Source organism: Salvelinus sp. IW2-2015, unplaced genomic scaffold, assembly GCF_002910315.2.
Source record: "Salvelinus sp. IW2-2015 unplaced genomic scaffold, ASM291031v2 Un_scaffold1077, whole genome shotgun sequence".
Classification (NCBI taxonomy): Eukaryota; Metazoa; Chordata; class Actinopteri; order Salmoniformes; family Salmonidae; genus Salvelinus; species Salvelinus sp. IW2-2015.
Window position 1 is genome coordinate 176748 of NW_019942718.1, and position 15472 is coordinate 192219.

General features: G+C 44.8%; 1 protein-coding gene across 3 annotated transcripts in view; it reads left to right on the top strand.

The window, feature by feature from the left end:
• The first annotated feature begins 765 nt into the window (after window positions 1-765).
• LOC112069673 (transcription factor 7-like 2) overlaps window positions 766-15472 on the top strand; it is a 58753-nt gene continuing 44046 nt past the window's right edge. For all 3 annotated transcript variants that reach the window (XM_024137037.2, XM_070438653.1, XM_070438654.1), the window contains exons 1-3: window positions 766-1177; window positions 1321-1390; window positions 2191-2294. In XM_024137037.2, coding sequence (XP_023992805.2) covers window positions 995-1177; window positions 1321-1390; window positions 2191-2294 — 357 coding nt within the window. In that variant the 5' untranslated portion in view covers window positions 766-994. The remainder of the gene's footprint in view (window positions 1178-1320; window positions 1391-2190; window positions 2295-15472) is intronic.

The following is a 15472-nucleotide window of genomic DNA, read 5'->3' on the forward strand; positions in this document are numbered from 1 at the left end:
TACACAACATGRACATCCAATGAAATGCTGACTTGCAGGTTCCTTCTCAACAATGCAACAACAATGAGAAATAATAAAATATAAGAATACGAACATAAAGAAAATAGCATAAGTACAACACAGAAAGGCACAATTTATAGTACAATATTTACACGTGTTTTGTGGAAGGGGGAATTGGAGGGCAAGTGTTTTAAATTGTGCAGTATTTAGCAATCATAATAAGAGTCTGGTAGAAGTGTGTGTGTGTGTGTGTTCAACAATGTATATATATATTTTTTTACCTTTATTTAACTAGGCAAGTCAGTTAAGAACAAATTATTATTTACAATGACGGCCTACACTGGCCAAACCCGGASGACGCTGGGCCAATTGTGCGCCGCCCTATGGGACTCCCAATCACGGCCAGTTGTGATTCAGCCTGGAATCGAACCAGGGTGTCTGTAGTGACGCCTCAAGCACTGTGAGTCCTTAGACCACTGCACCACTCAAATGTATAACAATGTTATAACAATGTTACATAACTAGACTGCGTTGTGGGAAATATCTATCAATGCAGTAGAATCTGAAAGACCGTTTGCTCACGTGTCTTTTATCCAGGACTTCGGTTCAGTCTTTGCTAAAAACAAGCAACTTTATCTATGATGAAGTGTTAAAAGTCATGAATATGGCCAACAGGCTCTGAGGTGATGTCTCTTTAAGAGCGGAACCCTCTGCTGAAACAACCCCCAACAAGTCATCGAATCTGTCAATCACTGGTCGGCGATCTTTGATGTTGGGAGTCCTCGCCTTGTTTCGAGCTCAAATGCACTATTTGTTGCTGCCGAGCAACATTACTTTCAACTTGCAGGGCCGCTCCACAGCAGAGCAACTTTTGTTTTGTTTTATACTTTGGCCGTATCTGAGCGCAACAATTTAGGGAGGTTTAGGTTAATAGGAAGTTTCATTTATTTTTTCAAAGGAGCCCTCCGCTGATTAGGGTAATTTTCAAAGCAACATGCCTCAGCTCAGTAGTGGCGGAGGAGATGATCAAGGAGCAAACGATGAAATGATATCCTTCAAGGATGAAGGCGAACAAGATGAGAAAATTCAAGAAAACGCTTTCACAGAAAGGGACTTAGCTGACCTCAAGTCGTCTCTGGTGAATGAATCGGAGACAAATCAAAGTTCGAGCGCAGCGGTAGGTAGACTACAGAGAGGGAGAGTTCTTATGTTATGCGCTGTTGGTAAGGTTGAAAGGGGTCTTGGTATGAAACCTTTGGCTCTTGTTCAAAGTAATTATCAGGTTACTAATCTATGTTTAATGTTGCTTTGGACATTCAGGCGGTCAGACGAGGTCAGCAAAACGAACATAGAGGTTATCAAGAGAAACACCGGGAGCATCTCGACAGCGGTAAGAACTAAGAACTAGACAGTAGCTGAATTAGGCTAACTGTACCTCAGTAAAACAAGTTGTCTGTGATTTCTGACAATACTGTGCTGTTGCATCATAGACTGACTGTAAAAGGAAGGTGTTGCTTTCCCTGGGCTACATAGGTTATAATATGGTAATAAGGTTTCAAGTAGCTTCAGTTTGAAAGCCCTAAAGAAAATCTAAATTAAAGCATGCTTTAACTTAACATTAGGTTTTATATATTGTCCCAATGGGGCAAAATCGGCCAAAAACACAAATGTATGCTTGCTGTGCTGAACCTCYGGGCAGCTACAAGTTATTTAAAGTTAGAAATGCTCTCTAGTTCATGAACAATGTTTGAATATGTCAAGTAACTCACAAAACGTTGTCCACTTATGCATTCAGCTGTAAGGTTGAAAACAAGCCATGTGGATCAATGACCCTCTGTTTGGACAGCCTGTAAAGATGRWTTGCACATTTTAAGTTACCATCAACACTCTAGACTGGAGAGATCAGTGGCTAGCCATTCTATTGGGTAACAAACAACAAAGGATTGGGGTTTGGCTGTGTTTTTGTGATGCAAGATTACGGKTGTCACTTTGTCTCACAAATATGTTACAGTAGTAAAACAAGTCTGTAACATAAAATCTGTCGAAGAGCTCTATCATTATCTGACGAAAATACTTTTTCCAATAGTAAAAAACTGCTAATTATAACCGTTTTAACTACAATAGTTAACCAAAAAGTGTTAAATTAATATCAGAAAACATCTCATCTCACATCTTTGTCTTTCTCCACAGTGTCCAAACATCAAGATGGAGGAATGTATAAAACAGCGTATCCAGGGTACCCGTTTCTCATGCTGCCTGACCCATACATCCCCAACGGATCAGTGTCACCATCTGTAAGTCCACATCACTTTACCTTCTACATCACAATGTAGAGTTCTTCATTCTGTTGAATCATTATGGATCCTTATTCAAAGTCTCTGAATGAAACTATTTGTCTATTATACCAGAAGTATGCAAGGACAACAAACTAAGGAAATTAGAAAGTTAAAAAAAGACCATCTAAAGTTGTACGTGTACACCCATGTATCACTGTCTGATGTGAATTACATCCGCACCCTCATACAACCTTGAATATGGTCGGAACCAGTAGCACATCAAAAACAAAAAAACAAAACACATTTTAAGGCGTGACTAACTGACACTGAGAACYGTTACATGCACGCAATAATATGATTATTGRGSATAGTCAGATTACTATAATACCTCGATTAATACGTTTACATGCTTTGCAAGAACAATTTCCCTAAAAATCCTGTTTACATGGACACATCTGAAATCAGGCTACCTGATGGGACTTTTAATAAATGCAGAAAATTGCAAATCAAAATAAACCTTCTACCACAGTGACCATGTTATTCTGAGTTGGTATATACTGTATAATGTTTGTATTTGAAAAGTACTTTTAAGATGCATTTTTCCGGCTGTTCCGAAATCAGAACTGACTTCACTAGGGCTAAAGAGAGAGGCTCGCTCGGCTGGTGCTATCACATGCGCAAATCAAATACACCACTGGAACTCTGATTAAGGTGTTTACATGTCCTAATAATATGACAGATTGCTCAGAAAACAAGGTGTTTTAATCTGCGTATGCTTATGAAATTATGACCGTACGCTGATTAAGATCGCAGGGTAATGTGTTTACATGACTAATGSCTTATTCGGCCTACTGCCATAATCAGTTAAATATCGAATTATAAATGAGCATGTAAACATACTCAATGTGTTGACTCCCTCATTTTGCTTACACTTTCGTATGTTGTCTGTGTATTGGTTGGTAGTTTAAAACGTATAACTTAAAGCTGCAATCAGCAGTTGAAACAATATAAAAGTGTACTCCCCACAACTGTTTAGATAAAAAGCAAGGGGGATAGGACTGGAGAAAAGTAACCACTCTCAAATTCAAAGACAGAGGTATCGATGCAAGGACAGACCATCCATGATCTCAAAATTATAGTTTTTACCATGTTTTTAGACTATACCGTGTTTGTTTACATTTACTTTGTTTACAAACATTGGAGTAAAACAAGCTTACATTTTGGGTTCTGATAGGGTACGACAGTTGAACTAAGTTCATGAGGCATTTATAAATCAAGTTAAGTTATAAATCAATGCGCACATATAAATTAATTATAAGTCCAAAAATGGATGTAGCAACTGCTGATTGCCCCTTTCAACAAGGAACTATGCATCTTTCATCAGGTGAAGCACATTCTTCGATGTTAAATCAGTAATAACAGTAAGCACTCTCATATTAAGCATGGTGTTTTGAAAAAGCATACGTTTCTGTCATCATTCATTCTACTCCAACAGTCTTTCTTTGATGTGTTCTGAAAGAAACGCACAATCAGAAGCTCTGTTTCAAATGGGGTCAGACATGAGACCTAGTCATGTTGTCACTCAAATTACCTAAAAGTGTCAAGTTTGTGTGTGTGTGTGTGTGTGTGTGTGTGTGTGTGTGTGTGTGTGTGTGTGTGTGTGTGTGTGTGTGTGTGTGTGTGTGTGTGTGTGTGTGTGTGTGTACTTTTGTGAGACAAATCTTATATAGACCAAAAACAGTCTTCTGTTTGTATTATAAGTAATGGCGACGTTTGTCTCCTAATGCATCAGATAATTTATAAAAAAACGGAACACATTTTATTGAGACGTTATTACATAGACATCAGTTATCATTACGTAGTAAACACACACTGTGAAAACTACTCTTAACTATTTCCATTTTTATGTCCAGAAATGAATGTGCTGCCACCTCTTTCTTCTCATGAAGGCATCCCCTACATATTATCCTTAATTGCCTCACAGTGCAAAGCACAGAGGTTCTCAAAGATTGTTTTGGGAATGAAGAGCACTTTCTTCTGTGTGTGAGTGTGTCTCCTCGGCTTCATACAATGCTCACTTGTTGCTTCCCTTGTAATTACCCTGCAGKAGCACTGTAGCTGCAGCTCTATCGACCTGCCACTTGAAAGGAAGGGAGGATGGTGTAGATGGTGATTATAGCTTGGGACATGGCAGTGGGGCGGGAGGGGAAACAGTGCTGTGGATCCCCTACTGTTTGGTTCTCCAGTTCTAATGTTTACATTGAACAAGGTGATGCCTGTATTCACTTCCCCCCACCCGCAGGCAGGCTCTCTGCTTCTATCTCAGCTCAGGTGGTCTATCATCTTTACAGGGGTTCATTTGTTGCTTTCATTTATCTTTGTTCTTTTTAATTGGCAGATTATGTGTATAATTTTTTMGTCTGTTGTTTAGGCATGCCAAATGTCCTAGTAAAAACAAGACTTTGTATACTATCCATACGACTAGTATTAGACGATTGAAAGGAGAATTCTAAAACAATTTTTTTAATGAAAAGATGTACATTTCCTTCATGAGTTCAAAGGCCTCACTAAACAGATAGTCTAATTAGCTAATTCTTCCCCCAGATATTTGAATAACAATCATTATTTCAGGATTAATGTTATTAAACTCTTTCAAAAGAATTTCACAAACATCTCACATCTATTCTGTTCACAGAAATCATTTTACAGTGTCTCAAAACAAAAGGCGTGAGGCTGGAAAGCGTGTTCCTCCTAAGCCGAGTGCATCCTAATATCCTRGTTACAGCGTTGTTTCGTGGGACATGCTAGGGAATTATGTTCTGGATCTAACATTAATGTAGATATCAGTTGTCCTTCCAGAGACAGTGTCTAAAGAAAGCGATTTGAGACAATCYCAGATTCCGTACTAGATTTCCCTTAGCTTTTCTCTGAACAAAGCTTCCTCCTGAGTGTGTAGCTGTGAATCGAGTAGGGTTAGTAATGTCCTGGATTACCAGAAGACATTGTTTAATTTGAGGGGATCAGTAGAAGAGGTTTGCTTGGAAGAGTCAAACCCCTGTGGATGGAGGATTCTGAATGAGAGCTACCAGAATACATTCCTGATCTCTCTGCCTCCTCTCTAGCTCTATCCTCACCAGAATACACTCCTGATCTCTCTGCCTCCTCTCTAGCTCTATCCTCACCAGAATACACTCCTGATCTCTCTGCCTCCTCTCTAGCTCTATCCTCACCACAATACACTCCTGATCTCTCTGCCTCCTCTCTAGCTCTATCCTCACCACAAATACACTCTTCTCATTCCCCATCCATCTCCTTCCTCTCGTCTGCTCCTCTCTAGCTCTATCCTCAGCCACAATACACTCATTCTCATCTCCCATCCATCTCGTTCCTCTCTCTGCCCCTTCTCTCCATCTCTCTCCTCTCCATCTCTCTCATCTCTACATGTCTCCACTTCCTCTCTCTCTCCTCTCTCTGCCTCCTCTCTCCATTCTATCTCTCTCACTCTGCCTCTCCTCTTCTCTGCCTCCTCTATCACTCTCTCTCTCTTTCACTTTCTCATTCTGTCCTTCTCTCTTCTAATCTCCCCTCTCCTTCCTACGACTACCTATCCCCACTACGCCTTACCTATCCTCCTGATCTCACTACCTTACCTATCCCTACTACCACTATCCTTACTATCCCTACCTACACCATCTACCTACCTATCCCTACCTACGCAATATCTTACCTATCCCTACCTACCCCACATACCCTTACCAATCCCTCCTACCTACCTACCCTTACCTACCCATACTACCTTACCCACCACTTACCTATCCCTCTTACCTCACCTACCCTTACCTATCTACTACCCCACCGTACCCTTACCTATCCTACCTACCTCCCTACCCTTACAATCCCTACCTACCCCTACCTTACCTTACCCTATCCCACTACTCTTACCTACCTCTTACCTATCCCTAACTCCTCAGCCTACCGTTACTATTCCTACCTACCGCCACTACGCCTTAACCTATCTACGCTACCTCACCTACCCTTACCTATCCCTACTACCCACCTACCTTACCTATCCTACCTCACCTACCTACCCACCTACCCTTACATACCCCACCTACCCCTACTATCCCTACCTATCCCTACCTCACCTACCCTTACCTATCCTACCTACCCATCTACCTCCTACCCTATTCCTACCTCACCTACCCTACCTATCCTTACCTATCCCTACCTACCTCAACTACCCTTACCTATCCCTACATCACCTACCCTTACCTATCCCTACATACCCTATCTACCCCTACCTATTCCTACCTCACCTACCCTTACCTATCCCTACCTACCCCTATCTACCCCTACCGTATTCCTACCTCACCTACCTTACCTATCCTTACCTATCCCTACCTACCTCACCTACCTTACCTATCCCTACCTACCCCTCTACCCTTACCTCCTACCTACCCCTACCCATCCCTACTGTTCTAACCCACCTACCTACCCCTACCTACCTTACCTACCTATTACCTACCCTACCTACCTTACCTACCCTTACCTATCCCTACCTACCTCACCTACCCTTACCTATCCTACCTACCCCATACCCTTACTACCCTACCTACCCCTACCCATCCCTACCTACCCTACCTACCCCTACCACTCCCTACCGTTTCTACCATCCTACCTAACCCTACCATCCCTACCTACCCTACCCATCCCTACCCACCCTACCTGTTTCCATCCTACCCATCCCTACCCACCCTACCCATTCCTACCCATCCTACCCATTCCTACCTGTTCTTACCAATCACCTACCCATCCTACCCATTCACCCACCCTACCTGTCTCTACCCATCCCTACCCACACCTACCCATCCCTACCCAACCCTACCATCCACTACCATCCCTACTGTTCTACCCATCCTATCCCTACCCTACCCATCCCTACCTGTTCTACCCATCCCCTACCCACCCTCCTGTTCTACATACCCATCCCTACCCATTACCACCTACCCATCCCTACCGTTCTACCCTCCCTACCATCCTACCCTACGTACCATCTTACCCATCCTACGCATCCTACCCATCCCTCACCTGTCTACTCCATATCCCTACCCATCCCTACCCACTCCTACCTGTTCTATACCATCCCTACCATCCCTACCCATCCTACCTTACCACTCCTACCATCCTACCACCCTACCATCCTACCTGTCTACCCATCCTACCCATCCTACCCAACCCTACCTCCCTACCTGTTCTACCCACCCTACCCATCCCTACCCACCTAACCTGTTCTACCCATCCCTACCCATCCTACCCATCCCTAACCATCCTACCATCCTACCTGTTCTACCCATCCCTACCCATCCCTACCACATCCCTACCCACCCTACCATCCCTACCCACCCTACCTGTTCTACCCATCCCTACCCATCCCTACCTGTTCTACCCATCCTACCCATCCCTACCGCATGCCCTACTGTTCTACCATCCTACCCAGCCCCTACCATTCCTACCCATTCCTACCCATCCCTACCCATCCCTACCCATCCTACCTGTTCTACCCATCCTAACCTACTCCTACCCATCCCTACCCCTCCTACCATCTACCCATCCTACCCATCCTACCCATCTCCTCCTACCTGTTCTACCCATCCTACCCATCCTACCCATCCCTACCTGTTTCCCATCCCTACCCATCCCTACCCTTCCTACCACATCCACTACCATCCCTCCTGTTCTACCCTCCCTACCACCCCTACCTATCCATACCTATCCTGTGTCACTGCTATCTGATGGCCTTAGTCCCAGGGGGTGAGGAGGATTTTTTGCAGTGGGCTGTGCTCATGGAGCTAGACAGTCAGGACAATCATCAGAGCCAAGAGGGCTGTGATGTGGAAGATGTGGTTCACTTTGTGGATCACAGGCGCTAACTTGTCTAGTGGACAGACTGGCAGGTTTAAATCATATCCCACTTACCCTGTTCAATTAGAATGTAAAGAACAGTTCATCAAGGATGTGTTCACATTGTTTCTTTGTTGTTTTAAAACTTGAGGACTTGCGTAGAGCTAAGCAGTGAACACATTTAAAAGGCCAATTATTTGTTTAAAATATATCGGAGTATGTTTTCATGAGCGGCTTAATGCTGTTAACTGAGCTTTTCGGTGCTCCTCTTAAATTCTGTCAGTGAACTTTTTGAGTATCCTCATGCAGCCCTCTCTCTCCCGCTCTTTCTCTTTCTCTCTCCCTCTCACTCTCTCTCTCCCTCTCTCTCTGTGTGTGTTTGTGTGTGTGCCTCGGCAGTGCTTCTGTGCTGAGCTATCTTTGCCTTAAGTGTTTGTCCTTCCCCAGATAAACGGATTCATTACAAGCAAAGCCCATGATCGCAAACTCCCCAGATTACATACCCTTGTCTGGCATTGTGAAGTGCTTTTGACACTGCCTTGTTCATCCAGCCCCTAGTCCCTGGGTAAACACTAGAGCCCCTAGTCCCTGGGTAAACACTAGAGCTCCTAGTCCCTGGGTAAACACTAGAGCCCCTAGTCCCTGGGTAAACACTAGAGCCCCTAGTCCCTGGGTAAACACTAGAGCTCCTAGTCCCTGGGTAAACACTAGAGCTCCTAGTCCCTGGGTAAACACTAGAGCCCCTAATCCCTGGGTAAACACTAGAGCCCCTAGTCCCTGGGTAAACACTAGCAGGGACACTGGCTTGTTTAACCAAGCCCTAGTCCCTGGGTAGGCCCTGTAAACCCTGCATACAAGCCCAGAGGCTGGGGCTCTGTGCCTCTGACTGACAACGATAAGAAACAGTGGTGCTGGATTATGCTACGCTAAAGAAAAGCAGCTTTGCGCCCGCTTGTGTGTGTGAACAAGCTACTTGGAAACTTGTGACGGCCCCAAAACTGCTCCTTGTTATCATTTAACATGTAAGCAGGAGATTATTGAAATTATCAAGGATGATGGCTGGCGGTGGCGGAGTAGCCTGATAGATGTGTTGACCGTAGCAGAACACTCCGAGAAAGCCGTGTCAGTCAGAGAATGTACGTACTGTACATTATGTACTGAACTTTGACTTTGATACTAACTAAAGCATGCTGGTACACATCGTGTGGTGATGTTGACAATACATTGCAGTCCTGTACAGGGACAGGGCAGGCTAACAGTGAGGGTGTGACTGTGTCCCAAATGGCAACCGTTTCCCTATATAGTGCACTACTTTTGACAAAGCCTATATAGGGAATAGGGTGCCATTTTGGAAGAAGGGGGTGAGACCACACTCTCTCTTTCTCTCTGAGCCTCAGGTAAGTTAGCAAACGCTTTAAAAAGGAACAGCAGGAAATGACAGAGAGGCTGCAGATTTTAATACAAACGATGATAAGGGGCCTTCATCCTCAGAACTTTGAAGTAGATGGCTGTAAATAAGCCTCAAGTGAAAATGTGTAGGAGCCTATTTTAAGAGGCGGAAACATTTAGAAAATATCAAAAACCTGTTGAATCCCTCGAGGTGTTTATAGCTGTAATTATTCATGCACTTATTTATTTTCTGGTGGGCGAAGAAGAAGAAGGAGAAGCAGAGTAAAAGACAGGTGTTGTAGAGGAAGTGTGTGTTTTTCTGATTGATATTTTGCCTATCACACACGCCACTTATAAGACACGCTCCTTGTTTTCCCCCCAATTTTGAGTCCATTAAAGAGCTCTCCTGAAAGGGGGATGTTCCAGCGTCTGCTCCTGAGGTTTCTCTTTTACAGTCATCGACTCAAAATCTCAGTTTCAATGGCAGGTTTTATAAAGTTTTTTACAAGAGTGCCACACACCGAGGAGAGAGGCTCAGCAGTGAGCAGAGCACGTCTGTAATAAACACTGTTCAGTCTTCTAAATCTTCCACCAGGAGCCGTTCAGCGCTGCTTGTGTCTTCCTTGGGCCCCTGTTTGTGTTTGTCTGCAAGGACTTTACAGGTGGGCAGGGGGGTAAGGAGATGGGGGGGGGGTTGCACCCAGGTGACTCATTGGCTGACGGGAGCAAACCAAACGGCGGCTCCATTGGTGTTGTTTGCAGAGCCGGGCTGAATGAAGCAGGTGGGAGAGCGACGTCGTCCCCCATCCAGCCCAGATGCTCAGCTTCTCAGACTGCAGTGAATAAACTACCGGAACATGTTGATCACTCAAGCATGCACAGCACAGCACAGGGTTTAAATAGAACACCTTCCTTTTGAGTCTCCACTATGCAAATAGGGGTAAATATAGTCRTGTTTGGGGTTACCAAAGCATAACAAAGTACAGGAACACGAGGTATCCTGCTTTTTACCCATTTGATGTGTAATTATCAAAACATTGAGTTCTCCAAATTCCAATCTGGGGCTGAGGTACCTGTGTTACTAGGACACTGTAGTTTTACACATGTTGGTATTGTTTCCTGTTTACCTAATTGAAATGAAGGGTGACTAGGGTGACCATGTGACATATGGGAAGCAGGTTTTGTTTCATTTCTTGTTACTGTATTTCACAGTGCTGTCACATGCGGTCTTCATAAAGCATCACCTACTCAGATGAATCCTATTTTACAGGATATACATATACAGCCACTAGTTGTTTAGAAAAGGGAGAGAAAAAGTGTTATATAACCGTGACTTTAGATTATTGTTGTCAGAGGGTGGTATCGCTTTGATGTTTTAGGATGATGTTTATGAAAAAACGTGATTGTTGTGTAGGAAAAGCAAGAGGAAAGAGAGCTTGAAGATGGCTGAACAAATCATGTGGGCACCTTTGAGTTTGCCGAGCCTCTGCTCTATAGGGGACTATAGATAGCTAGATAGATGGGTGGGTGGGGAGGGYGGGAGGAGGCAGTGTATGTCTGGGATGGGGCTCTCTGGAGCTGGGGTGTCCAGGCTGGGGACACTGTATCCTGGGTAGAGTGAGTGACAGTCTCCTGTGCCACTGGGCTGATGGATGCAGCTTTAATGGCCTGCCTGGGCCACAGATGTCTCATTCTCACCCTGTTGTGTCTGACTCCCTGGCCATTTGGTATGTGTCAGGTTGGGGTGGGAAATCAGCAGCGTGACCCACCACTGGAAGAGGGCCAGGCGGAGATGGAGGGGTGATGTTGGAAAGCAGGGCTCTGGAGAGACAAGTGCAGGAGATRACCCCTTAGAGGTGTGACGTTCAGGCAGGTTACCGTTGTTTTCCTGGGTGCTAGCTAGCAGGACAGGAGTGAGTGAGTGGAGGTCTCCGTTGTGAATTAAGCCTCTGTTCTCAGCCCGTCCATTGTGATGTCATCTCATCTATKGCATCTGGGCCAGGAAATCAGTCATCGGTTTTTCCACTTTGAAATAGATGTGTGTAGGATGATGGGGTGTGACCATTCACAAGCCTTTTTGAGGGTTTGTTGTCCACTCTCTTGTTGACAGGATGACTGACTGGTCATGAGGATTTGCAATGTGCTCTCTCTCATCTGGCTCTGTAAGAAACTTTACTACCTATTTTTGCTGTGTCTTCTGTCTTACCCGGCTACAACAGGTCGTACCATGTGTGTCTTCTGTCGACAGGCTGTACCATGTGTGCTTAGAGCAGGGTGGAAATTTCAGCTTACTTTCAAAGCACAGGCCTGCTGGGGTGGAATGTTTCACCACAACATGAAATTGTGTCCCTTATTACTGCTGCCTTAATCACTGTCATTTCAGAGTTAGCCGTAGCATCACAGAGTGACACACATGACTTTTTATTTGTTTACTTTTATTTAACTAGGCAAGTCAGTTAAGAACAAATTCTTATTTTCAATGACAGCATAGGAACAGTGGATTAACTGCCTTGGTCAGGGGCAGAATGACAGATTTTTACCTTGTCAGCTTGGGGATTCGATCTTGCAACCCTAGTTCAACGCTCTAACCACTAGGCTACCTGCCGCCCACTGTTGCTCCGGTTTCCCTTTGAATAGGTCAGGATTAACAGTCCTATGCCTTGTAACAGTGAGGAAAGTGGTACTGTGTTGGGCTGTGTTGGCCACGCATGTACACTGTGTTCCTGCTACCTATCCAATGTGGATTAGGCATGTTATAAAGGTATGTGTCAMGTACGTCACAATGTCAGATTAGGACTATTATGTGTTTGGGGTCTGTGTGTATTCTAATTAAGCAATAAGGCCRGAGGAGTGCCTGGAAACAGCCCTTAGCCATGGTATYTTGMCCGTTTATCACAAACCCCTGAGGAGCCTTATTGCTGTTATAAACTGGTTACCAACGTAACTGGATCAGTAAAACTAAGTGTTTTGTCGTACCCGTGGTATACGGTCTGATATACCACGGCTGTCAGCCAATTAGCATTCGGGGCTCGAACCACCCAGTTTATAAATGGTTATAATTAGACCAAAGGGGTAGGGGACAGGAAATGCATAGATTACATAAACAAATTCTGTAACATGATTACAAGCTTTGTAGGTGCCTTTCAAGAGGCCACACAGGAACACATCCTTCAGTCACAGGTTGTGCTGCCCACTTCAGCTATGGTCATGTGACGTTTGTCCCCTGCTGTGAGGGATAGGCCCAGTCGTGGCAAAGCAGCAGAGCCACACAGCAGCAGGAGTAAACCAGAGCTGAGCGGTGGTGGTGGGTGGGTGAAGGCTGCTGGTAGATGGGTATCAGATGGMGCAGGATTAAGCCGCTGTGATCACGCCCATGTGTGCCTTGCCCATGCGGCTGGGGTGGCTCCACTGGGTCTGGGGCTGGGCACTCGCTCATTCAGGGGCTGGGTGGGTGGGGGTTAGAGGGTGGGCTGGGCAGCCATGGTGGTGGTGGTGGTGGTGATGAGCCGTGGCTTGACCCCAGCAAAGGGAAGGTTAAGCCCAAGGCCTTGTGCGACCACTCCTTGGTTGCGTCCCAAATGACACCCTATTCCTTATACAGTGCACTATTTTGAGCCCTATGGGTCCTGGTCAAAATTAGTACTATATAGGTAATAGGGTGCCTTGTAGGACCACTTCCAGAGACATACTACACAGATACTGCCCTYGCATTGAAAGTTGCACTGTATTGTGTTGAAAGGGGAGGTTGGCATTGAAATCTGTGTTGACATGCAAACATGTTGGATTTTAGGGGTTCRGCCTAGCCATCCAAGAAGAGGCCTGTTAAAAGAGGCATGTTCGGGTATGTACTGTATCTGTAGCATGTAACCACATAAGGTCATATGTTGTGCTTGACTACGTGTGTGTTCTGGTAGAGAGCAGGGCAGTTGGAGGGCTGGGGACAGTCAGCCCCATACTTACCAACATTAAAATAACTTGATTTGAAAGGTATTTTATTGAATTCTTAAAGTTTGAGTGTTTGGAAGAGCATCTAACTGTCAAAGGGAGACAGACTGAAGAAAATCCCTGTAAATCGTATGGGAACAAAATCCCAAAGAGAGAGAAAGAGAGACAGATTCTACTCCCATACAGACAGGCTGAACATGGCGCAGCGGTCTAAGGCGCTGCAGTGCTTGAGGCGTCACTACAGATCCGGGTTCGATCCCGGGCTGTGTCGTAGCCGGCCGTGACCGGGAGATCCATYAGAGATCCATGAGGCAACCCACAATTGGCCCAGCGTCGTCCGGGTTAGGGGAGGGTTTGGCCAGCCAGGGTGTCCTTGTCCCATCGTGCTCTAGCGAAAAGGGGGTGAACATTTATTTTTATTTTTAAAAACAGGCTGAACATTTCTCCAATGAATTAGTTAGTTTATTTTTCCATCCTTGACTCCAAAGGGTAAAGTCAGTCTTTGTTCAACATTAATAGTAATGTCCCCTAACATTTTCAGCTAACATCTCTTATGATCTTATATCCATCCATTGCCATGTTTATTTCATTTTTTTGCATTCACAYTGTTTCTGAAACAATGTGTAGATAAGGAAAGGATAATCGTCCGCACATTGTGAACTTCATTCCACTGTGTGTAGAAGACAATGAAATMAGTATATATGCCCACCTGGGTTGTTTTCCAAGGTGAGACTGTGGTTTGTTTGAAGCAGCGTGGAGCTGTATCATTCCTGTAGGTCTCAGACTCAGACAGTCCCTGAAGAGTAAGCTGATATGTTTTGTCAGAGCCGGTTCCTCGTGTGTGTACTCATCCCTGAGACAGAGGCCCGGATATAATGATGCACTTCCTACTGCAGGCAGGGAGGGCTCCCAAACACACACAGCCATATAAAAGCAGCTGTGTGAAAGAGAGAGAAAGAGCTAGAAAGAAAGAAAGAAAGAAAGAGAGAGAGAAAGAAAGAGAGAGAGAGAGAGAAAGAAAGAGAAAGAGAGAAAGAAAGAAACGATGTAGCCAAAGTCAATTTCTACTCTTTTCTTTTTATCTTTTTCCTAGACAGGGAAGCACACAGTCCTACAAACACACACACACACACACACTTTAGATTGGGGCGTCTTTAGAGAGAGTAGGTGGGTGTGGTGGTAGTTACTGAGGCAATGCTGTTGTGGGGATGTAAAAGACATTTCATCTCAGAGCCGGAGCCAGAGCCTCAGTCACTCTACCAGTTAAACAAGAGGCATCCCAGTTCCGCAGAGCTGCTCGCTGCCTTCCTTTCAAATGTTATGGAATGTGGTTTTCTCTGTGGTTTTCCCTCTATGATCGTCTGGAGCCAACTGCAAACCATTTCATGTCTAAAAATAGGGCTTTGCTTATGGGATCGGGWGCAAGGTCTTTGTAGATATCAAACAAGCTGAGGCGAAGGAAAAAATMAATATCTTGCTTCAAAAAATAGCATCAACATTTTTAATAGTGGACATGAAAGTTATTAACGTAAAACGCTCCACCATTTCAGCTGGGACCGCAGAGCTCTGCCGCGGAGCTGTGCTTTAGTGCCTGAGCTTAAAGGGAGGTTGTAAGGGAACGACTGTGTGTAGTGGATACAGAGGGTCTACGTACCAAATGGCATCCTATTCACTCGAGCCTCTAGTCAAAAGTAGTGCACTATATAGGGAATAGGGTGCCATTTGGGACGGGATACAGGGGGAGACCCTTCCTGCCTCAGATGTAATGACGCCTGTTTGAAGTCCCTCCCGCTCACCTCTGTCACACCTCCAATTGTTGCTGTCTGAGTTAGGAAACATTTAGGTTCACATTTAGGATGTCAGACCTAGTTCACATATCACTGTAGTTTGGGACATTGATGTGCAGGTTTTATAGCGTTAATGTGTGTGTGTGTGTGTGCGTGTGTGCGTAGGCATTGTGG